We start from the raw sequence: 25,216 nt of genomic DNA, 5'->3' as shown, positions 1-25,216 counted from the left end.
AGGTCATGTCATGGGATTGGTGTATAGGCTTATTCTGTTTATTCACTCTTAAAACAGCCACCCTAGGGTGTAAACTCGGGAATTAGGAATGTCCTTTTATCCACCCCGTACGGTGAACTTGTATATTATTAACCCCCAACCCAAAAAGAGGGGTGTTATAAGTTTGACGTGTGTATCTATGTATCTTGTATTGTCTATGGTATCGTAGCTCCTAAATTAATGAACCGATTTTAATTTGGGTTTTTTTGTTTGAAAGGTGTTTTGATCGAGAGTGTTCATAGTTATAATCCAAGAAAATCGGTTCAGCAGTGTGAAAGTTATTAGCTCTTTTCTAACCTTTTTGTAACTTTTTTGTAACCTTCACTTGTCGGGGGTTTTATTCATTTTTAATTTACACTTGTCCACTCTAAAACCGTCACCCTAGGGCGTTTAAGTACCCACTCGGAAATTATGTGTGTCCTTCTATCCACCCTGGACGGTGAATTTGGATATTATTTTTAATTCCAGGGTGAATAGAGGGAAACGTAGGGTGGCTGTTTTAAGGTGGATAAATGGAATACGGTGTTCATTTGAAATGGGTAAATAATAATAAAACTAAAAAAGTAATATTTCACAGTTTTAATTATAGTAATAATGTCACTATACCATAGATTTTAATTCACCATGGTCCTTTAACAACATATAAAATTTTCGTTATTTTTTCATATTACATATTTTGATTATCTTCCTGTCTAGATAGATATACTTATAATTATAACGTAAAAGTGGTAATAGATCGTTTCTGGGAAGGATTAGGACAAAGACGTGACAGTCAAAATATTTTTTAGTTTGATGAAATCAAGGAACCAAAAGCTTAATTTTTAGATTCGCTCAAGCAGACAAATCTGTACAGTATGCGATATGCACTGCCCTCTCACTGCTAAACATATAGGAAAAGCAAGCCACCAAGCAAGCAATACGCATCATAACCACTAACAGACGGACAGACGGACTGACTGACAACAAAGGGATCCTATAAGAGTTCCGTTTTTCCTTTTGAGGTACGGAAATTTAAAAATTGCAATATACTTAAAAATAAATCGGATATGTGACTGTCTATCTAGTCAGGTAACATATTCAAAGAGTTGATGACAATTTTTTAATGATACTTTTTCTAGTTTTCGTACACAAATACGCTTTTTATTTCCTACGACAGAAATAAAATTAAAATTTCCCATTTAATAATAATTATTTAATTTAATTTACTTACGTAAAATTATGCTATCAGTTATACAATATTTAGATCTTCATAAAAGTTTTGTTGTACAAGTTTATTTACAACAATTAGGTATTACTGTTTAATTTACAAATATCTAAGTTACAAAAACAATGATTTCATAGCCTAAAAAAATATTATTTACACAGACAGATACTTTTCCTAAATGGGGGCTCACCATTTAAGGACTGTATAGTTAGCTCATCAATATATATAGGTACAACATTAAAATACACAGACAACAAATATGTATATCTATCTATTATTTAAATATTAAAAAGTTATCAAATTTTTTCTTTGATAAGGTAACTAGACAGCCACGAAAAAGTATCTTTACCTACAATAAATCATACAATAGTTCATAAAAACTACGTCAGATATTTTATAGTGTACACATATTTTAACAAAAAAACATACATACATAAAATATAAAATGGTGATGATGACAAACACTTAACGTTTTATGTACAACATGGGTAACACTCTACTCCAACCTACGCCACGCTACTCCACTCCACTCCACCACACGCCACGCCACGAAGGTAAATAAACACCCGACGCGACCGAAATATCGGTAATTCACACGATAGGCAAACTAAAAATCGTAAATCGTAATAGCCTATTGTCGCTACACTCCACCCCAAGAAAGTCGGAAAATCATTTGTTGGAATGAGTGTAATATTTTTAAAATTCCACAGTCAATTTAGACTTGCCTTAACATAAGGTTAAAAAATCTGTTAAAAGTATTGCTTCTGAAAAGCCATACAATATAAGATTATGTAAATGATAAAAAATTCGTTGATTTGACGCAGCAATGCTTGGGGCTGCAATTGTTTATTACAGTATGCCATAATATGATTGTAAATTGAATTGAATTGAATTGAAAAGAGCACTCGTACAAGTTTATTTGTATACAAATCTTTCTATTTTGATATTTTGGATATTTGTAGTCTCCTGGACATATAAAAATATTTTATATGTTATAAAAAATACGTGGCGTGAATGTGGTGGCGTGTAACAAGTGTGTTTCCATCATTAAAGTTTTTAAAGTACAGTTTCGTTAGTACACGTTCTAGGGCCATTGACAAGGGAGTACCTACTCGACCCTCCATTCCGACTTGTCACGGCACCTCTTATGAAAAGCTCCTTAAAAGTCTCCCTAAATTGTCGTGACATCCCACAGTATATGGCAAAATTTATAGGATACGACACGATTATGAAAAAATTGGTTATTAAAATAAGTATGTTAGCGATGTGGTAGTCTAGAATCTCTACTAAGGTACTAGAAATTATATGTAGTATCGTAACGACTGCTACGGGGATTTCTACCATTAGAAATACGGTTACAACTACAATAAGCATTAGGGTTGTGCAGTTTGAATCCCTTAGGCGTTTGCATTCGGATTTTCGGTTCTCCTTGAATAACTTCTGTCGGTTTATTTGCGCGGTTCTCATAGCTCGAAAAAGCAGGACGTTTAGGACTACTAAAGAGGTACACGGGATTAAATGGACGAATAGGACGCGGAATGCGAAGTAGGTTATAAAGTAGGCGTCTAGAGTTACTGCGTGCACCCAGGACGCCATTTCGACCTGTAAAAAGAAAAGTTTTTTTAAATTACAAGGTAATAACTTAAAATTTAAAAACCCCCGACACAAAAACCTCTATAAGGAAACTAGAAAAGAGCTGATAACTTTGAAACGGCTGAACCGCTTTACTTTGATTATGGCAAAGAACACTCGATCAAGCCACCTTTCAAACAAAAAAAACTAAATTAAAATCGGTTCATTCGTTTAGGAGCTACGATGCCACAGACAGATACACAGACACACAGATATACACGTCAAACTTATAACATCCCTCTTTTAGGGTCGAGAATTATTAAATGATGAGATGAAAGGAGGATATATGCCCTGTATCCTATTTGACAGATTCATATACAGTTAACGTTATATACAGTTAAAAATTAAGTAAGTATTTTTATTAGTGGTAGAGTCTTATGCCTCTTTACATACTGCATCCGATCCGGATCCAAGAAATCTCGATCCGAATAAGTTTTACGACTTCTCAATTTCTCGACTTCAACATTGTATCGGCGAATTCTCTATCCTATCGTATAAAGTTGGATCACGCATATCGCTCTAGAAATCGGTATAAATAACGGAAGATCTCCATTGTGTACACATATGATTTTCAAAATTTTCAATAATTTTGATTTTCAGGAATAGGTTTAAAAAAGTTTTTTTCTACTGCGTATTTTTCAAGTAAAATACTTGAAATATTTGCGAAAATATTAATACGTAATGGTTTCACTCAGTTCTATAAGGGGTGGCTCTTTCAAAATCAATGGTTCTATAAGTGGCGACATAATATATTATAGCACGGTCCAACTCTACAGTTTTGCTTTTGATTCTGGAGAACGTACACCTGGCTAGCGACCACACCAGTCGTAACTTTTGTCGTTTGTTTTTTAACAGTTTCTGTATCATTCGTCAAATTCTTGAAAACCCGGCAACGCATTTGCGGTTCCTCTGGTACTGCAAATGTTCATGTTATCACTTAACATCATGTGATCCTCCTGTTTGTTTTCTCGCTATTTTTATATTTAACAAGTGTAAATTAAAAATTTATAACACCCCCGACAAGTGAAGGTTACGGTAACTAGAAAATAGCTGATAACTTTCAAACGGCTGAACCGATTTTCTTGGATTATAGCTAAGAATACTCTCGATCAAGCCACCTTTCAAAGAAAACAAACTAAATTAAAATCGGTTCATTCGTTTAGGCGCTACGATGCCACAGACAGATACACAGATACACACGTCAAACTTATAACACCCCTCTTATTGGGTCGGGGGTTAAAAAAAAGGTATAAGGATTCTGAAGAAGATATTTACCCTGCAGACTTCTTCGAAGTGTCCACGCCACACGGTGACATGGGGCACGTACTTGAGGTCGAAGAACCTGGGCAGCTGGTGCAGGAACGCCGCTATGCCGATATATATCAGACACTTCTTCACTCTTGGCATTGTGCACCTGTGAACAAGGTTCAAAATGTGTATAACCAGCTTTTTTAAACGATTACGTTTGGAGGTTTCAGACAATGTATTCGGATTCTTTCATGGTATTCGGTGGCTTCGGCAAAGAAGCTTATTATACAATCGAAGATTATGTAAATGACAAAAAAGCATGGATTTGACTCGCTCCAGCAATGCTTGTAACTTGTAAGTATAGTCGTATGGCATATTATTCAAATTCAAATTCAAATCATTTTTATTCAAGTAAACTTTTACAAGTGCTTTCGAATCGTCAAAATAATCTACCATCTATCTATCTAATATTGTAAATTGTACACTTGAAAAGAGCAACCGCCGAGTTTCTTGCTGGTTCTTCTCGGTAGGAACGGCATTCCGAACCATTGGTAGATTATTTTGACGATTCAAAAGCACTTGTAAAAGTTTACTTGAATAAAAATCTATTCTATTACATTCCGAACCAGTCGTACGTGCATTTGACGATTCAAAAAGTACTTGTAAAAGTTTAATTGAATAAAAAATACTTTAATTTGATTTTCTTTTATGCTATAGGCCACTCGGCCTTTCATGATTCTATGTCAACGGGAAGTACCCTATATGTTTTAATTCCCTTGACCGGTCTTGACAGTACCGACAGACAGACAGACAACGAAGTGATCCTACAAGGGCTATTTTTTCTCTGGAGGCAAGGAACCCTTTCTATTATTACTTACTATTAAAAAGAGTTTAGATTTAACTTGAAATTTCGTTTCATGATTTCCCTAACGCCCTGCGAAAGAAAGTTATATTCATGTTGAAACCGTTATCCCAAAGTTAAATGTAATTTCAGTATGAATGAAACTTTTTCAAGTATGTGTCAAGTTTTAGGGGTAAGTTTTTATGGTACCCTTTTTGCTCTCTGGGGATATTTCGCGATCTTTCATTTCACGACTTACCAAGATTCTGTTTTTTTGGGTTCCGTATTCGAAGGGTGCGAACGGGACTCTATTACTAACCCCAGCTCTCCGTCCGTCAATCTATCTGTCAGCGGACTGTATCTCGTGAACCGTAGTAGGCAGAAAGTTGAAATTTTCCCAGAATGTTTATTATAATTGCCGTACATCAATAACATCAAAATTAATAATAATAATTTCAAAATGGCCGCCATGAGAATAAAAAATGAAATGAATGAATACCTATAAAATGAGAAAAATTGAATATGTTGCAGGTATTTTGGTTAGCAAATATTTTTTCATTTTTCATTTCATTTTATAGCTACTCTTTAATCATCAAATATGGTAGATACTAGCCTACCTATCAAAGATACTTTCACGGGCAAAGTTCAGATTCGTGTATATTTGCCTTTGATACTTTTTTTATGCTTATAACTGTGAATTTCTTAATAAACTGCAGTGCGATTTTCACTAACTTATACATCACTAGCCGATGCCCGCGACTTCGTCCGCGTGGATTTAGATTTTTCGAAATCCCGTGGGAACTCTTTGATTTCCCGGGATAAAAAGTAGCCTATGTGCTAATCCAGGATATTATCTATCTCCATTCTAAATTTCAGCCAAATCCGTCTAGTAGTTTTTGCGTGAAGGAGTAAAAAACATACACACACACACACACACATATATAAATGTTCGCCTTTATAATATTAGTGTGATGATTTTATACGAAAAATATGTTATAGTATTCTTAGAAATTATAAAAACTTCGAATATAAGTAATAATATAATAATAATACGACTGCGGTGTTATATTTGACTCATTTCAAACTTATAGCCAGTGTAAGATATAAGGATTCTTTCGCGATAACCGCAATCCAAATCTGTTCAGGCCTTTAGAAGTTATGATGGAAAATATAAACACACGTGAACTCTGAAACATTACACTCCTTTTTTTGGGTAATCGTGTAAAAAACTATAAAGATTAAATTAAACATCACTTTGAACGTCCCATTGCCGTTTAAAATTGAATCTTTTTAACGACTGACACTTAAACTTAAGACAACAAGATGATTTGAGCGACAGTTAAAGTTTAGAGCTCGTAAAGTGGCCCCTAAAAGTATCATTAAAGGTATAAGGCACTTGTCCCATCACCGACTATCAGTGACGGATTAACCCTTAATCAAATTAAGCAATTGCCTAGGGCATCACGTCTGAGGGGGCACCAGAAGAAGCACAAAAAAAAAATCCGTCCTTAGGGCATCACGTCTCACTCTCACGTCAACAAAAATCACACCAAAAAAAGTTTCTAGGACTAATTTGAGAATTCGCGTGTTTTAAGTTGACATAGAGGCCGATTAGAGTCATAACCCCACTCCCGCTTGCCCACTCGCTGCCCGCTTGTGCATTCGACAATTCGTATGCCCCCGAAAGCTGCAAGGCGCATTTCAATAAATAAATAAATTATACTTTGGTTTTTATTGTTGTCGCACCTAACTACTCCACTTCTAAAGTACGTTACATCTCATCATCTTATTTTACAAAAAACTAATGTTTTTAGGCGGTAAAGGTTTGAAGACCGATTCTAGTTGACATACGGATATGGGGGCCCACAGGCATGGATTGCTTAGGGCACCAAGTAGTCTTAATCCGTCACTGCCGACTATACGCTATCCGCGGAACAAAATTCGTACAGCGCTCTCTCTGTTACTTATCCCATACAAAATAAATGATAGAGCCAAAAATCTCTGTGGGAGCTAACCATTTTTTGGGATGGCACTAGCTCCTATGATACAGTTCTTACTTCTTTGGGATTTAGCGGTCAAAATATGTGAGCATTATTTTTGCAAAATAAAGATCAAAAGATAAAGATAAAATTTTTAGTCATCAACTAATCATAAATAAAACTATGTTTTCTAATTGAATTTCGAATGTTTTTTGAAAACATTGTCGAATTGAATTTCGAATGTTTTTCGAAAACATATTTGTGATTGGTGGTGCCTCAAAATGGTTAAGAAACTAAGATTTTTGGCTCATTTTTATGGGATTATGTAAAAAAAAGAAAGCGCTATACTATACTAATGGCAAAACATTCGCGCAGTTTGCGCAGGGATTAAATTAATATGTTTCTCGACCACCTATTCATCATGGATGCGAGTGAAAACTATACCAACTACATACTCGTTGCTCGTAGCTCGCTAACTCGAGTTTTTAGCTCAACTCGTTTCTCGCTAATCGTCGGCGGTGGGACAAGTGCCTAAAATTGAATTACCACATTTGGTCCGCTATTTCTTTTAGAGTTTAAACTTTTAAATTGTGTTTTTTTAAACTCCACTTTCCACCAACAATAAAACCAATAAAATTATAATAGTGAATATTATTATACCTAGCGTATCTAGCATTTTTTGTGATATTCAAATAAAGAACATTCTATTTATCCTAGCAAAATGTAAAAGTCTTTCTTTAAAATATTAAATTCACACTTTAGCTTCTTGAAAAACGTTTGCAAGCTGAAACGGAGTTTTTGCGCGCACTCTAAAGTATTTTTCTTTTTCAACGAAATGCGGGGACAAAAGACGGGGGATTGTAGTATTTAGTTAAGAGTCTCCAAGTTTCGAATGGCCTTGAGCATTTGGTTCCCTGTGCGCCCCTCTACACCTCGACATTAATTTACTTTAATTTTTACCGCCATCTAGTGGCGGTAAACTGTACTACGGCTACAGGTCGACCAAGTTAACAACCTGCTGAAGCACGTTGCCAACCGGATGTCCTGGACATCGTTCTTCAACACAAAGTGGTACAACCTATTGATGTTGAGGTACTTTATGACCTCGATACGCAACATCTGCCCATTTTAGTCTCACTAACCCTCCGAAATGGCTTCCAAGGCCCTCGAGCTCCTCAAAAGCGGGTCATTTGGGAACGTTACGTCGCAGAGATTGCATCGCTCCAGCTTACTGGTCCTATCATGTCAGCCGGCGATGTGGAGGTAACTGCTTCTAAAATAACTGAAGCCATCCAGACAGCTCAGGAAAATGCTACCATTACCAGCCCAAAACCGTATGGAAGACAGGACCCACTACCACGTTTACTCCGTGACAAATTGCGGAGAAAGCGTGAATTACGTAGACTTTGGGCACGTACGCGTTGCCCAGTGGTAAAACGAGACCTCAACAATCTTACAGAGGAAATATCTCTTGCGCTCATGGCTCTCGATGAAGAGCGTTGGGAAGACACAGTCGATCGAGCATCCGAGAATGAGACATCGCTGTATCACCTCTGTAAAAAACTAACCGGACGTGACACTCCAATATATCCATTGTTGGACCAAACGGGTAAGAGAAGATACTCCGCCAAAGACCGGGCTGAAATACTGGCAGAGTACATGGAAAAACAGTTTACCCCAAACCCACCGAACGAGACTGACACCGAAATCATCTGGCACCACACGAATGTTCAAGCTCAAGTAGAGGATTTCCTATCGAGCCAGACTCCACCACTGAAGGGAAACGAATTCATCTCCCCTTCAGAGTTACGGAAAGCGGTCTTGCATTTACCCAGACGTAAGGCACCAGGTCCCGATAGGATTCCGAACATCGCCTTGCAATATCTGCCTAGAAGGGGTTTGGTAGCGCTCACCAGACTCTTCAATGGGATTCTACGCACCGGCCACTTCCCTGAGGCATGGAAGAGAGGAAAGGTCATCGTTCTTCCCAAACCAGGCAAGGACCGCCGCCTAGCTGCTAGTTATCGGCCCATCACGTTATTATCGCACATCGCCAAGCTGTTTGAACGACTGCTGCTACGTAGACTCGAGCCTCACCTGCCCCTGCGTGAGGAGCAGTATGGATTCCGTAGCAGCCACTCAACAACGCTGCAGCTGGCAAGAGTGACCAACTACTTGGCCAACCAACTTAATAACCAGCACTGCACCGTCGGGGTCTTCCTTGATATCGAGAAGGCCTTTGACAGAGTGTGGCATGCTGGACTGTTGGCCAAGGTAATCAACTCCTCGACGCCGCCCGCGATTGTGCGAGTGCTGGCGTCATTTCTCAACGGAAGAACCTTCCATGTCTCCATAGAGGGCGTGGACTCCCAACCACGTCCTATAAGAGCTGGAGTCCCCCAAGGTAGCTGTTTGTCGCCGCGGCTATACGCGGCCTACACAGATGACATTCCCACCCTCCGTGACCATCTGCGTGAGAGTGAAGAGGACGTACTGTTGGCCCTTTATGCGGATGATAGTGCATTCTTCGCATCGTCCTACCATCAGATCGTTGCCACCAACAAAATGCAACGCCTGCTGGACCTGCTACCGGAGTGGCTAGACAAGTGGAGGATGGCTGTCAACGTTGGGAAGACGGCCGCTCTACTGACTGGTGGCTCAAGGCCGCTACGCAAGCTGAAACTTCGAGAACAGGACATAGAGTGGAAGACCTCAGTGCGGTACTTGGGATGCCACATCGACCGAAAACTGCACATGGCCCCCACAGTTGATCACGTCGTATGCCAGGCAGCGGCGGCCCGGTCGATGCTTCACTCACTATTCAGTTCGAAGCTTACCACTAAAACCAAACTAAGAGTCTACGGAGCCTACGTCCGTTCCCGTTTGACGTATGCGGCCCCAGCCTGGTATGCCCTCTGCCCCGCATACCAGAAGAAGAGACTCCAGGTCCAGCAGAACAGATGCCTGCGCCTGATCGTAGGAGCTCCGAGGTACGTCCGTAATGACGTAATTCACAGGGACACCCGGACACCGACCGTGGAGGAGTACGTCCACCATCTCGCAACCGCTATGTTCGCTCGCGCGGATACAAGTGCATGCCAACACCTCCACGGAATAGCCCCACTACAAACAAGACCACCGGGCGGGCGTCCACTGCCCCGTGAGCTTCTACGTCCCGTATCAATGGTGCCTCCCAACGTAGGCATCGGTGGCGACGAAGACGAAGACGCATCGGACACGACACCCCAACCACCGGACACGATAACCCACCCACCGGATATGGCACTACCAGGAGAGAGAGCCGATAGGGAGAATCCAGATGCCTCAAGGCCGACGTCGAATTCAGGCGCGACCTCAGCCCTTTAGAAAGGGTTGAAATTAACAATCCAGGTAGCTAAAAGGAACCTGTGAGGACACGCCCGGGCAAGGAGGCTCGGCCTCGAGGCCCGTACCCCGATAAACGGTAGTTTGTCGAGAAGACACCACACACACAAGTTAACAACCTCAATATTGGAGACGAAAAACAGAAACGACATAGCACCGATGCGCTTAGCTTTTTAGGGTTCCGTGCCTCAAAAGGAAAACGGAACCCTTCTGGGAACACTTTGTTGTCTGACTGTCTGTCTATCTGTTTGGGTGTCCGTTTGTCGTGTCTGTCTAGAAAATCCATAGGGTACTTCCCGTAGATCTAAAATCATGAAATTGGGCTGGTAGGTAGGTCTTATAGTACAAGTATAAAGGAATAAATCCGAAAACCGTGAATTTTAGGTTACATCACAAAAAAAATATTCATTCAAAATTCCAAATTTCATGATTCTAGGTCGACAGGAAGTACCCCATAGGTTTTCTTGACAGACACGACGGACGGACGGACAGATAGACAACAAAGTGATCCTTTATGGGATCCGTTTTTTCTTAACCCTAAAAATAGATAAAAAACTTAAAAACCACCAACACTAAATAGTAAAAACAATTTAATTTACTATCCAAAAAATGATACTATAGAACTACATTTTACTCCTGTATACATAATAATATGTTCGATAAAAATTAAATAATTTTTTATTTTTTAGTATTGGTGGGGGTTTTTTTTTATTATGCATAATAGTGATTGATTTATTATGAAATATCGGAAAAAATACCCGAGTACGGGACCCTCGGTGCACGAGTCTGACTCGCACTCGGTTGGTTTTTTTTCCATAGAGCAAAAGCGTGTTAGAAGCGGCAATGGAGAAAATTTAATGTGTTAATGTTGATATCGTAAATGACCTGAATTAATATTTTTTATTCAATTATAAATTAGCACTTGTTTGATATCTCACCTGGTAAATAGCAGTAGGTAGTAAGTGACGATGTGAAGCGTACTTTGACTTTACTAAGACTAAATTCAGAGTTAATATTAAATCGTGCTATAATGCATAAAATTTAAGAAAGTGCTTGCCATTTGAGTTTGAGAGCAAGACAACCACGGCATTCGTATTGAATCTTACTCAAGACGATGAAGACGATGATAGCACTAAGCACCTATCTTGTTTCTTTCTTTTTAGTTTATTTTACTTGTACCAAGTCGGGTTCAAGTTGTCTCATTTTTCCATAGTCGGGTTATAGTTTTTTCAACTTTTTTTTTATTTGAAACTTTTCCGGTGTCTATGATGCGACGACCAACCGAGGTCTCGTGAATGACCAATAGGTGGCGCTGAATAAGAAATAATAATTATAGTAAAAAATGGTTTTCTGTCGCTTGGTATATTTTAATAATAACTATATTTATATTTATGAACTCAAAATTTTCTCCTCTTTCATTGGACATCTCACTCGACACAATAGCAATTAATTTTTTTTAAGACCCTCACTTTTCTTGATGTAACATCCATCTGGCCGATTTTTTTCGTATAAAATATAGCCTATGTCACCCGGGCCTTTACAACGAATCGATTGTGCCTCATTCATCAAAATCGGCCCAGTAGTTTAGGCGCTACGGTGGAACACACAGAATCTGGATACAAACATACATACATACATACATACATACATACATACATACACTGCTAAAATCATAACCCTTCCTTTCGGCTTTGCCATAGTCGGGTAAAAAACGCTCAAGGTATTCTGTCCTTTTTATTTATTTGCCGCCTCTGCCACTTCCATAAGCTGCCGCGAAAACTGCGTCATCACTACATAGTATAAAACAAAGTCAGTCAGTCCCTACGTATGCTTAGATTTGCAAACGCTGGCTATGAGATAGGTCAAAAAAAGGGTTCCGTTTTTCCTTTTGAGGTACGTAACCCTAAAAATTTATGCCATCAATAAATAATTAGTATTTTCAAATTTCAAAGGTAACTATTTATAACTACGTATATATTTTTATGCACAATAGTTTTTGATTTATCGTGTAAAATTTCGAAAAAATACCTGAGTACAGAACCCTCGGGGCGTGAGTAAACTACAACTAAAATAATAAAAGTAAACAAAGAATCTGTTGTTAGTAACCTACCTATGTACCTATCGTACAATTTGCAATATTATGAAGGTATATCGTACACGACAAATCGAGATGGCAATCGGGGTGGAGACGCCCCGCACACCCGCACAGTCCCCGTGCTAGCGAGCGGTGCGGGCGAGCGCAGGTGTGCGGGGCGTCCCCCCGCCTCATATTGCAATTGCCATCTCGACCTATCGCGAACTTTAGTCGGCGATAGGTCGAGGTAGGTAATTATAACTAGCACTATAGTACGCGACAGGTCGACATGGCAATCGGGATGGGGACGTCCCACTCACCCGCACAGCCCTCGCGCTAACCCGGTGCGGGATAGCGCGGGTGATGTGCGGCTCATTATCCGATTGCCATGTCAACCTGTCGCGTACTATGGGGTGCTATTATAGGTACCTCTACCTACTTATAAATAAGTTTTGACCATTATTGTAATCTGTGTCCGTAGGTAGGAAGTTACTAGGTAGGTAGGTACTTAGTACTTACCTACTTACAGTATTTTGCCCAGCTGCTTACATGAATGACGCAACAAGGAATGGTGTGTGTTTATTCATATTATAAAGAAGTAAAGTTTGTATGAAGTAATCTCTGGAACTACTGATCCAATTTTGAAAATTCTTTCATCAGTAGAAAGCTACCATTATTCCTGAGTGACATAGGCTGTACTTATTTATTTTTAAAAAAGCCGTAGGTACGAAGCCGGGGACGAGGCCGTTTATAGTAAGTAGTAGTACCTAGTTAGTCAGGAGTTTCAATGTTCCACTATAGGTGACGAGGTTTTGGATTCAATTCCAGGGATCGGGCCAAAAAATAGTGTGCCGCACAATATTTTTATGTAATAATAGGTATAGGTACGCGATTTTCATGCTTTCAATCTTTTGTAGTTGAGATCGTTTTAGTCGAGATATTTTTGGCATCCTGAAATTTGACTATGATACCTTCGTACCTACCTAACACAATTTAAAACAACGAAATAACTAAAAAACACTACTAAGTACCTATTTACTATGGAGTTCACTAATATTGGATGATAAAAGTTTCTTAAAACTAAAACAAATCATCCTTATTCAATAATTTATAAATAATAATTTCGCTACAATAAGATCACACAAAAAATATTTTTCGTAAATCGAGAGCGATTTGCGGGAAAAATTGCGCACATCCACCACGTCTGAAGGGCGCCTGCCGTATGCGTCGCGTCTCCCGCGCAGGGCCGACTAGGATTATTTTACCCAAATGTGAATTTTTCATAAAGAATGTCGAAATACAATAAAATACGTTTCGAAAGTGTATCATATATATATTCCCTATTATTAAATGTAAGATTTACTTTCATGGTTGCACAGGTAAAGAAGTTGATACACGATCTTATATGAAGCTACTATTGTATAAGATTCGTGTATTTATCGTAATAAACGATTATTTAAATAAATAACTCTAAATAACTAAAGACCATTAACCAAACTATTGTACATATTTTTTTGAAAATTTTGTGATGTCATTTGTAGGACTAGATAGGTGTTGAATAACAATACTTTCAAAGGAATAATGTCGGCACGGCCTTAATACACAGTCCCATTGTGGTTGAAACACATAAACAAGACCCAAAGCCTCCATAGCTCAACGGTTGAGGGGCGGACTGAATTCCGAAAGGTCTCCGGTTCAAACCCCACCCGTTGCACTATTGTCGTACCCACTCCTGGCACAAGCTTTACGCTTAATTGGAGGGGAAAGGGGAGTATTAGTCATGATTAGTATGGCTAAGATTCTTTTTTTTTATTAAAAAAAAAAGGTATTCCATTATAAGTAGGTTTGACTACCTTTCTGGCGTAGTGTTGAGCGCTGTGGTCTTATATGTGGAGGCCGCGGGGTCGATTCCTAATGGTTAAGCCCTATAATTTGGTTGACCATTTTTGTGATGAGACTTACTTGGTCTTTAAGTAGGTATTATTGGTCTAAGGTACTCTGAAATTTAGGTATACGTAAATATTCTGTTCCTTTTTGCACCGTTCGTGTTAAGGTAAAATATTTTAAAGAGCGAACAAAATCCATGTTCCGACTCCAAAGTGTTTAAAGCACTTAGGTGTATTCTAGTATGAATTCAGTATTTCAAGCAGCCTTTTACTTTGTCTGGTAAGCGAGGGTTTACAATTTACATTAGCCAATTCAAAATAGGACCGGATAAATGTTTTACACTTACGAGAAGTTGCGCGCGAGAAGGCGCGCTTGCCAGCTCTTTACATACAAACGTAGTTTGGATCTCATGTGCTCAGTAACCTACTGTGGTTTTTGTGGCACTGAATGTAGCAGACATAATATCATGTTCTTACAATATTATCTATAATAATTATTTGAATTTCCATAGAAAATTATATAATAAAAATAAATAAAAATATTTTATTTCAGACAATAGTCCATAATTAATTCAATCCAATTTATTATTATTGTAAATGTACCAGAGCTGAGAGGTGTAGAGCGCCTGGCAGTATCAATCAAACTCAATGAAATTTCGTAGATTACTTAACCAGTATATTTTAGACTACTTGAATATGGTCCACTGTACTGAAACCGCTTCTGAATCCTGCTTGCTCGATCGGTTGGTGTGCGTCAATGACAGGCGATATTCTTTCGAGCAGACAGGAAGCAAATAATTTGTAGAGGCAAGGCATGAGGCTTATAGGGCGGTAGTTCCCTATGTCCGCTGGATCACCTTTTTTATATAGTAAGATTATTTCAGATTCTGTCCATATCTGTGGCACAGCCTCTTCATGCAATATCTTGTTCCATAGAAGTGTGATAGGTGTCAGTAATAGAGTCCTTGCAAATTTGATGCATTCGTTTGTGATTCCGTCTGGCCCCGGGCTTTTTTCCGATTTAAGCTTCATAATTTGTTTCAGGATTTCGGGCTCCGTGAACTCTTGAATGGGGAAGGTACCACTGCATTGGTTAGAAACATTTATTTGATTTAAGGAGTTTGTTTTGCTATATAGTTTTGTATAAAAGTCAGTAGCTACGTTTATTATTTCCGTTCGGGATTTGCATTTGGTAGAGCCGCGCTGAAGTGATATAATCCAATTCTTTTGTCTATTTAACTCTTTATTTGCTTTCTTAGCTGATCTAAACTTTTCTAGGTTTATTTGTATAGTGTTTATTCTGTAGGAATCGTAGCACCTTTTTATTTCTTTATTTGTAGTCTTGTAGAGTTCTTTCAATTTTTCTTTATCGTTCTTATTTAGTTTAAACTTATTTTGTAAACTGTTTCTTTCTTTCATAAGCTCTAGTGCCTTTTCTGACAAAATTTTGCGTCTCTCATTCCTTTTAATACCTTTTAAACTTTCGAATATAGAGTGCATAATTTTTTGGCAGTACGCATCAGCTTTATAATTTTCGTGTGTCAATATAAGTTCCGGTATATATCTTTTTAGGTTTTCAAGGTATGTTTCTTGCTCTTTGAACGTTTTCAACGTTGTTGACGTATTAGAAAAGTATCGCCTACTTCTTCTCTTTGATTTCAGATTGATTGTAGCTCTTAGCAATCTGTGGTCTGATCCAAAGTGGAATGACGACAGTACTTCATATTTAGAAAATAATTGGGGTTTTGTAGTCATAATATAATCAATCTCATTTTTTGTATTTTTGTCTGGAGAGATCCATGTCCATCTATTTTTATTTTTTAACTTGAACATGGTGTTTATAATTTTCATGTTGTATTCGTATGCGTATTGAATGAGTCTTCCTCCACGAATGCTCCTCTTCCCATAGCCATATTTGCCGGTAACTATATGCTCATGGCTTTTGGGTATTCCGATCTGTGCATTAAAGTCCCCCATAGAGATTATGTATTTTGTAGAGCTAAGGTCGTGAGCTTTCGCCAAGTCTTCATAGAAATTGTCTATGTCTTCTTGAGATGAGCCTTCAGTAGGTGCATAAGCCTGAATTATTGCAAAAAGTAAGCCTTCCAGTTCAATTTCTAGTACACAGACTCTCTCCGATATTCCGGTGAACTTTTTGATATTTGCTCTATGTTTTTTCTTGACTAGGAAGCCCACTCCGTAAAGACCTTTGGTTTTGCCTAAGTAATACATGATGTAATCTTCATCCTCGATAATATTCTCACCTAGACGGCGAACTTCGCTCATTCCCAATATATCATGGTTAATGTTTTGTAGAGCTGCCTTTAATTCGATAAATTTTGTCGCTGACGATAGTGATTTAACGTTGAAAGTACAAATATTGAAATTGCTTGTCTTTACCAAATGTGTTTTCCTTGGAGGGTTTTGGTCGAACTCTCCCGCGGTGACCAGCCGTACTGGGAGATTAGAGGGAGGTAGAGGGTCTTTTTGTGGTTGCTATACTGTGGTGGGCTGTGTTGTCTTCGCTTGGCCTTGAGAGGAAGCTGTTGGAGAGTAGTTTAGTTTTGGTCTTTGTAGTATATAATCTTTCATGTTAGTTGCTTTATTTTTCTTAGACGGTTGTTTATTGCTATGTAGAGCTGTTTGACTGTTAGGGTGAGATGTCTCCGGGGATTCTGAGAGATTTCTCTTGTTTAAGTAGTTGCGAGAAGCGGGCTTGTTCTTGTTCAATATAATGAGTTTATCGTATTTAATAAAGGCAGTATTGCCTGCCTCTTTCTCTTTCTGTAGTTGGCTTTGCAGCTCCTTCCGCTTGTTCAGAACTTCCATTGGGTAATCTTCTTTAATGTAGTATGAGGTGTTCTGTAGACATTGCTTGTTTTTTTGAATTTTGATTTTAAATCCCATTGTAGAGAACGATATCACAACCGGCCTGACTTTCTCACCTTTCTTTCCCAGTCTCCTAACAGCTTCAATGTGGCTATTATCACATGGAATTTTAAAGTAAGTGTTTATTAAATTAATTACTGTTTCTTCTAAGTCGTGGTAAGATTTTTCTTGCTCTTCTACTCCGAACAAGACTAGGTTCTTGCGTCTAGTATACCTTTCTAAGTAGCTTATTTTTGTGCATTGTTCATGGACTTTTTTCTCCAAAAGTTCGTTTTTTAATTCCAAACTGTTAAATTTTTCGTTAATATTGTTATTTATTGTGTTCTTTATATCTTCCTTCATCTCCAGCATATCTTGTTTTTGCTGTTTAAGATCTTGTTGCATGATTACTAACATATTTTTTAGTACAGTGGACCATATTCAAGTAGTCGATCAGGTAGTAGAAAAGTATCTAGAATTCCGAAGACCATTATATCTAGCTTTCATAGACTACAAAAAAGCTTTTGATTCAATATCACACGATAGCATCTGGGAAGCATTAAAAGCACAAAATATAGAAGAAAAATTGATAAATATCTTGAAAAACATCTATTCCAATAGTACAAGTAGAGTCAAGTTAGACAGAACAGGCACAAAAATAAATATAAATAGAGGCGTGAGACAAGGAGACCCGATCTCCCCAAAACTATTCATAGCCGTCTTACAAGATATAATGGAAACCTTACCATGGTCTAAACAAGGCATCAACATGAATGGGAAGTTTCTAAGCCACCTTAGGTTTGCCGACGACATCATCCTGTTTTCAGAGACTGCACAGCAACTAAATAGCATGATAGATAACCTACATCAAGCTAGTGTCAAAGTTGGATTAGAAATGAACCTCGACAAAACAAAAGTAATGACTAATTACCATAAATCACCCATTTTAGTCAATAACGTGCCTCTCGAGTTTGTAGAAAACTACATCTACCTGGGCAAACAAATCTCTTTTAACAATGAAAGAAATATAGAAGAAATAGAGCGTAGAACCGCGATCACCTGGAATAAATACTGGGCTCATAAAGAACTATTCAAATCACAACTCCCATTGCCAGCCAAAAAAATAGTTATGGATTCAGAAATACTACCTTGCCTCACTTACGGTTGCCAAACTTGGACGTTTGATCTCAAAACAAGAAACAAAATCCAGACTACCCAGAGAAAAATCGAAAGGAGCTATCTAGGCATAAAATTAAAAGATAGAGTAAAGAACGTGGTCATCCGCAAGAAAACAAAAGTCACCTTAACTTTCGCACTACAAAGAAAATGGAAATGGGCAGGTCACGTGGCTAGATACACCGACGACAGATGGACCACAAGGTCAGTTACATGGTCGGGACCAAGAGGCACTAGAGCGAGAGGCAGGCCATATGCCAGATGGGTTGACGAAATAGTGGCGACAGCGGGTCGAAGATGGCTAGCCGCAGCTACGGACAGAGAGAGGTGGAATTCCTTGGAGGAGGCTTTTACCCAAAGGGGGTCCATACAATATAACAACCTAGACTGAAGACAACCAATGTAAATAAATTGTACTAACAAACTAACCATAATTTTAATTTGTAATATAATTACTAACTCACTAATCAATACTATTCTTAAGTTTATTATTATGATATCAAAAAAAAAAACTTGTATTTAATTTAATTTTTATTATTTTGTATGGAATTAAATAAAGCTTCATTATTATTATTATATTTTAGAAATTTCCTGCGTCTGTCATTATCCAGGTTTCAAAGTTAAACGGGTTCAAAGAAATGTAAATTTTTGAGCACAGGACTTTTTTAATCTCAGAAAAGAGTGCTGTACCATATCCCTGGACGCTTTGTTGCTTAATGGAACCTTTACATACAAACAAATGCCCTTTTAAAAACTTCATTCAAAGACACATAAAACAGACCCTAAACTTTGTCACTTACGCCCAGGTAATGCGACCAAAACGTATACATAGTTAAACAGTAATATATTGTCAAATGTCAACTTCTCATCGTCAATTCCTCAATGCCTGAATACAAAAGTCTTTAACCAGTGTGTCCTTCCCGTCCTCACCTATGGTGCTGAAACGTGGACACTGACAAACGGCCTTGTCAACAAATTCAAAGTTGCTCAGCGAGCTATGGAGAGGGCTATGCTAGGAGTTTCCTTGAGGGTTAAGATCCGAAATGAGGAGATCCGCAGGAGAACCAAGGTCACTGACATAGCCCAAACTATTAGCAAGCTGAAGTGGCAGTGGGCAGGCCATGCTTGTCGTAGAGGCGATGGCCGTTGGAGCCGGAAAGTCCTTGAGTGGAGACCGCGTTTAAGCAAACGTAGTGTGGGACGCCCTCCAGCACGATGGACCGACGATATAAAGCGGCTGGCGGGAAGTGGCTGGATGAGGAAGGCTGAGGACCGGGTGTGGTGGCGCTCTTTAGGGAAGGCCTATGTCCAACAGTGGATGTCCACAGGCTGATGATGATGATGATATTGTCAAATAGCTCGCGTATATTATAATTATTTGGCCGCAATTTTATTACTGTCCTAAACGACTTCAACTTTAATAAAAAAACTATCTGGGTTCTTTTTATAGCCTAGACAGTTGGGTAATGTATAAAGTTGTAATGTGTATCGCCTAACAATTTGATTGTATTATAATGTGTGTGTTTGTGTGTGTAATGCTTTCTATCCCGGAAGATCTAAAAGGTTCTTTGAGATCTAAAAAAAACTTAAACCATTATCTAGTCCATACTCAATACCAGATTTTTAACCCCGGACCAAAAAGAGGGGTGTTATAAGATTGACTTGTGTATCTGTGTATCTGTCTGTGGCATCGTAGCTCCTAAACTAGTGAACCGATTTTAACTTAGTTTTTTTTTTGTTTAAAATGTGGCTTGATCGAGAGTGTTCTTAGCTATAACCCAAGAAAATCAGTTCAGCCGTTTAAAAGTTATCAGCTCTTTTATAGTTACTGTAACCTTCACTTGTCGGGGGTGTCATAAATTGTTTAATTTACACTTGTTTATATTTTCTTCGGAATAGAAATCACGTCATGCATGCCAGACACTCAGTATCGTGGCAACCCTCGTCCAACGACCAAGACTAAAGGCGGGGGATTGCCAAACTTCATAGTAGCTGATCGTTCCTCCCTGTGTTGGGGACAATGCGCATAGAAACTTTTAGCTTTTATAAAACAACGAAGGTCTGGTGCTCACGGGCTCTTAGTCAACTAGACCTACCAAATAGGTCATGTATATTTTATTCGGCCGCACTTTTATTACGGTCCTTAATGATTTCTACTTTCAAACACGCAACTATTTGGGTTCTTTTCATTGCCCAGACCAGGTATGCGTAATAAAGTTCTAATGAGTATCGGCTATCGAGTAACAACTTCATTATGAGGCCTAAAATGCCTTTAATATTACCTACTATAACTACCTAAAAGGTTGCATTTTGTACCTTTTTGATTATAACAAGTGTAAATTAAAAATTTATAACACCCCCGACAAGTGAAGGTTACAGTAACTAGAAAAGAGCTGGTAACTTTTTTGTGTCGGGGGTTTTTAAATTTTGAGTTATATATTTAGTATAAGTTAACTTAGAGTACAAAGTCGCATTAGGACTCCCTGTAAGGACAGTGTACATTATGAACAAATAAACAAATAAACTTGGCATTAGATATTGTGAGTAAGATCATATCTTTACTTAGGATATGAAATATGGTACTTTACGCTACTTAGAGTTTCATTTACACAATTTTCAACTCACTAACATAACATAATTTAAAGTTTGTTTACAGGTTAAGTATGTAGACAGAGACACACAATCGCAATTATTTATGTACATCGTACAACGATTTGCTAAACAGTCCCAAAACTTTCACACTTACCCTCAGGTTATATGTATTACGACCAAAATGTATCACTCGTAAAATGTATCAGGAAAGGGATGTGAATATTTTATTTAAGAGCATTTTTATTACGGCCCTTAAAAGTAGTTTTCCTAACGCGCTCCCCATACATACGTAGTTTGGTTCTCATTTGAATAATCCATTATACTAATGCGAAAGTGTGTCTGTCTGTCAGTCTGTCTGTCTGCTACGTTTTCACAGCCCAACCGCTAAACCGATTTGGTACAGACCTGAGATACATCCTGGGGAAGGACACAGGTTACTTTTTATCCTGGAAAATCAAAGAGTTCCTACAGAATTTAAAAAATCGAATCCACGCGGGCGAAGCCGCGGGCATCCCCTAGTAGGTAACCAATAAAACCGAATGAAAGACAAAGCTGAAGTCAAAGCTTTAATTCAAAATAGGTACACTTCTGATTGTCAACTGTTGAATTTGATATTGTAATTGTGATACCTTATTAGTTACGTAAACTTCAAACTAAAGCTACGAGGGTTCCAAACGCGCCCTGGTCTGTGTAGAAGCCCACAATAAACTCAGAATGGACAGAATGTCAGGAAGGAATGTTTCGCCAATCAGCTCCGGCTGTTTGTAAAAAATACGGGAGCTTTATTTACCCCGTATTTTATTTTCGCAATTACGGGTTTATAGTATTTAGGCATACTCTGAAATACGAGGTAACCCGTAAAATACCGGGTATCAGGCAATCCTAGCTGGGACTATTATGTTGATATTCAACTGAGAACCAATCTACGTTTGTGTAGAGAGCACTGGGAAACACGCTAGGAAAACTCCACTTAATATTTTTATTACGGCCCTTAACGATTTCAACGAAACACGCGACTAGGTAGTATTTATGTCTTATTACCGACACTTTGCATGCTAATCTCAGTGTATATTTATTATAATGGTGCAAGCAATTTGTGTGAACGGAAAGAGTTAATGGATTCAAAAAAATCACGCAAATTGAACTCAGAATCTGAAAAAACTAAAAGAAAAATCAATAGCTACCAAAATGAAAATCTAGTTCAATTCAAATCACATCACACTTCACACTAATATTATAAAGGCGAAAGTTTGTGTGTGTGTGTGTGTGTGTGTGTGTGTGTGTGTGTGTGTGTGTGTGTGTGTGTGTGTGTGTGTGTGTGTGTGTGTGTGTGTGTGTTTGTTACTCCTTCACGCAAAAACTACTGGACGGATTGGGCTGAAATTTAGAATGGAGATAGATTATACCCTGGATTAGCACATAGGCTACTTTTTATCCCGGAAAATCAAAGAGTTCCCACGGGAATTTTAAAAAACCTACATCCACGCGAACGAAGTCGCGGGCATCAGCTAGTTCAAAATATTTTTATTCAATTAGACTTTTACAAGTACTTATGAATCGTCAAGAGCATCTACCACTGGTTCAGAATGCCTTTTCTACCGAGAAGAACCAGCAAGAAACTCGGCGGTTGCTCTTTGACGATTCAATAGCACTTGTAAAAGTCTACTTCAGTCCCTGCCCATTGCCACTTTAGCTTCGCAACCCGTTGAACTATGTCGGTTACTCTGGTTCTCCTACAAATCTTGTCATTTCTGATTTGATCAGTTAGAGATATTCCAAGCATAGCTCTCTCCACCGCCCGCTGAGCTGACTCAGAGCTTACTTATTTATGGTATAAAATATTTTCTTACTTATCTATGGTATATAATATTTTTGTAGGCCAATAAATAAAGAGTTAGGGGAGAATGAAAAGCTTATTTTGTCGTAATGGAGGCGGGATTATAATCGGAACATGGGTGCGTAATAAAATGTGAATTACGGCGTAACTGTTCGTGTTCCAAATAGGTATATCTGATGTATTGCTTTTAGCTGTTATTTAACAGAGGGCCTGCCTGATTTACCTAATGGTAAGCGCTGTGGAATTTTTACAAGTGGGGAGGTCCCAGGTTCGAATTTTTGTCTGTCTGTCTTTCATTCTGTTTGCTGTACGCGCATCACGGTAAAACTACTGAACCTATTCACAATCCTTTTTTCTTTATAAATGATGTACTGTCCGGTACCGGTACCATGTAAGTTTGGTGAAGATCTGATAGACAGTTTCAGAAATAAAGGATGGAACTCCTCAACGGGTAACACCAAATTCATCGGTATCTTTAAAATATTATATATAACATAAATATACGATTTATTTTCATTTCTTTCCAATTAGCACTTTACGATGTAGGTACTATTAGTAACAGGTTTGATTCTGGTAAAAAAAAATTAATACACGCCTTTTTTTAAGTGTAACTAGCCGACGCCCGCGACTTCGCCCGCGTGGATTAAGATTTTTTCAAAATCCCGTGGGAACTCTTTTATTTTCCGGGATAAAAAGTAGCCTATGTGCTAATCCAGGATATTATCTATCTCCATTCCAAATTTCAGCCAAATCCGTTTAGTAGTTTTTGCGTGAAGGAGTAACAAACATACACACACACATACACACACATACACACACATACAAACTTTCGCTTTTATAATATTATAGTGTGATTCCATACGGGTTTCATTGTATTCAGAGCATTTCACAAGGAATGTTTATAAGTAGGTAACTAGATTCTAAAGGTATAACACCCATATTTTGTCTATGGAATAGGTAGACTCCCCATGCGAAGCCGGGGCGGGTAAACTAGTTTCTTAACTATAACTATTATTGTTCTCAACGTCACATAAAGCCATACCGGCATCTAATGGTTATTATCTTATTAGTATCACTAACGTATGCTGCCAATCAATATTACACCAGACATGTCAGGAATGTATTTCCTCATTCCATATATTACCCGATATATGTAATATTGCAATTTGCAACATCGTACACGTGGCTAGGACATGGAGTGAGTGCTCACACCTAACGAAATGTCATAGATAAGATTAGGAGTATGAAAATTCTACAAGAATTTAACTTTAGACATAGTTTATTTATTAATTAAATAGAATAGAATAGAGTTTTATTTGAATAAACTTTACAAATGCTTTTGAATCGTCAAAATAATTTACCACTGGTTCGGAATACCATCCTACCGAGAAGAATCAGCAAGAAACTCGGCAGTTGCTCTTTTCAACTATTCAATTTACAATAATATGCCATACTATACAAGCAATTGCAGCCCCGGGCGTTCCATCTTCTGCCAGCCTGTATATTACTTTTTTTTTTTTTTGTTTTAGACTGTGTTGTTCTCATCCCAAATACAAAATTACATAAGTATTTATTTATTTACTTGCCGATGCCCGCGACTTCGTTCGGGTGGATTTGCTTCTTAAAAATCCCGTGGGAACTCTTTGATTTTCCGGAATAAAAAGTGCCTATATTTTCCCGAGATGTAAGCTAATTCTGTACGAAATTTCATCAAAATCGGTTAAACTGTTGGGCTGTGAAAAGCTAGCAGACAGACAGACTGACAGATTGACAGATAGACAGACACAGTTTCACATTTATAATAAGTAAGAATGGATGAAAATATGGAATAGAATAGATGGAAATGGATAAGATGGAAGTATGGATTTATAAGTAAGTAGGTAGGTAAGTACTAACCATGTCCTAGCGACCGGTGCGTGGCACACGTAGATATACCTCTGCACGGCCAACGCCAACGTCAACCAAATGCTGGCCGTATGGAACATCGCTGGAATCACCTGCGAAAAAAAAATAACACAATCATTGCTTGCAACTCCTGACTGGATTCTCCTGACTTTAGGCCGCGATTATACCTATAAGTTTTACTCACGTAAGTAACTTACACGTTGGAGTACTTCGGCCACATTATGAGAAATAGCAAATATGACTCTCTCAGCTCAGCATTTTTTGAAGGTTCACAATATATTGCAAATAAAACATCTAACTGACGCTAGAGGCCAACGAACTTTCCGTAAATAGGTCACTCGAAGTCAATGTCACTGACATGAGTTTTGGACGCTATACACTGCGGGTTTGAGAAATACTAAAACACTAGAACTATAAGATAAGGCAAATGGTTATTGGCATTGGATTGTGTTAACGTAGTATAATAATAACACTAAGTGTTTGCTAGTGTTCTGGTTACAGCCTGTATAATATGTTCATTCCATTACAGAAACATAATGCACTAATTCTAA

The 25,216-nt window shown here is 38.2% G+C and overlaps 1 protein-coding gene across 1 annotated transcript in view; it reads right to left on the bottom strand.

The window, feature by feature from the left end:
• Positions 1-603: 603 nt before the first annotated feature.
• Positions 604-25,216, bottom strand: part of LOC123877938 (sex peptide receptor-like) — a 50,647-nt gene continuing 26,034 nt past the window's right edge. Inside the window, exons 2-4 of the mRNA XM_045924873.1 lie at positions 24,657-24,757; positions 4,151-4,289; positions 604-2,845 (exon numbers count right to left, since the gene is read on the bottom strand). Of these exons, the coding sequence (XP_045780829.1) occupies positions 2,300-2,845; positions 4,151-4,289; positions 24,657-24,757 (786 nt within the window). The 3' untranslated portion in view covers positions 604-2,299. The remainder of the gene's footprint in view (positions 2,846-4,150; positions 4,290-24,656; positions 24,758-25,216) is intronic.

The sequence above is a fragment of the Maniola jurtina genome, chromosome 25 (genome assembly GCF_905333055.1).
Source record: "Maniola jurtina chromosome 25, ilManJurt1.1, whole genome shotgun sequence".
Taxonomy (NCBI): domain Eukaryota; kingdom Metazoa; phylum Arthropoda; class Insecta; order Lepidoptera; family Nymphalidae; genus Maniola; species Maniola jurtina.
Note: the sequence above shows the minus strand (reverse complement) of the source record. Positions and strands in the feature narration are given on the sequence as shown.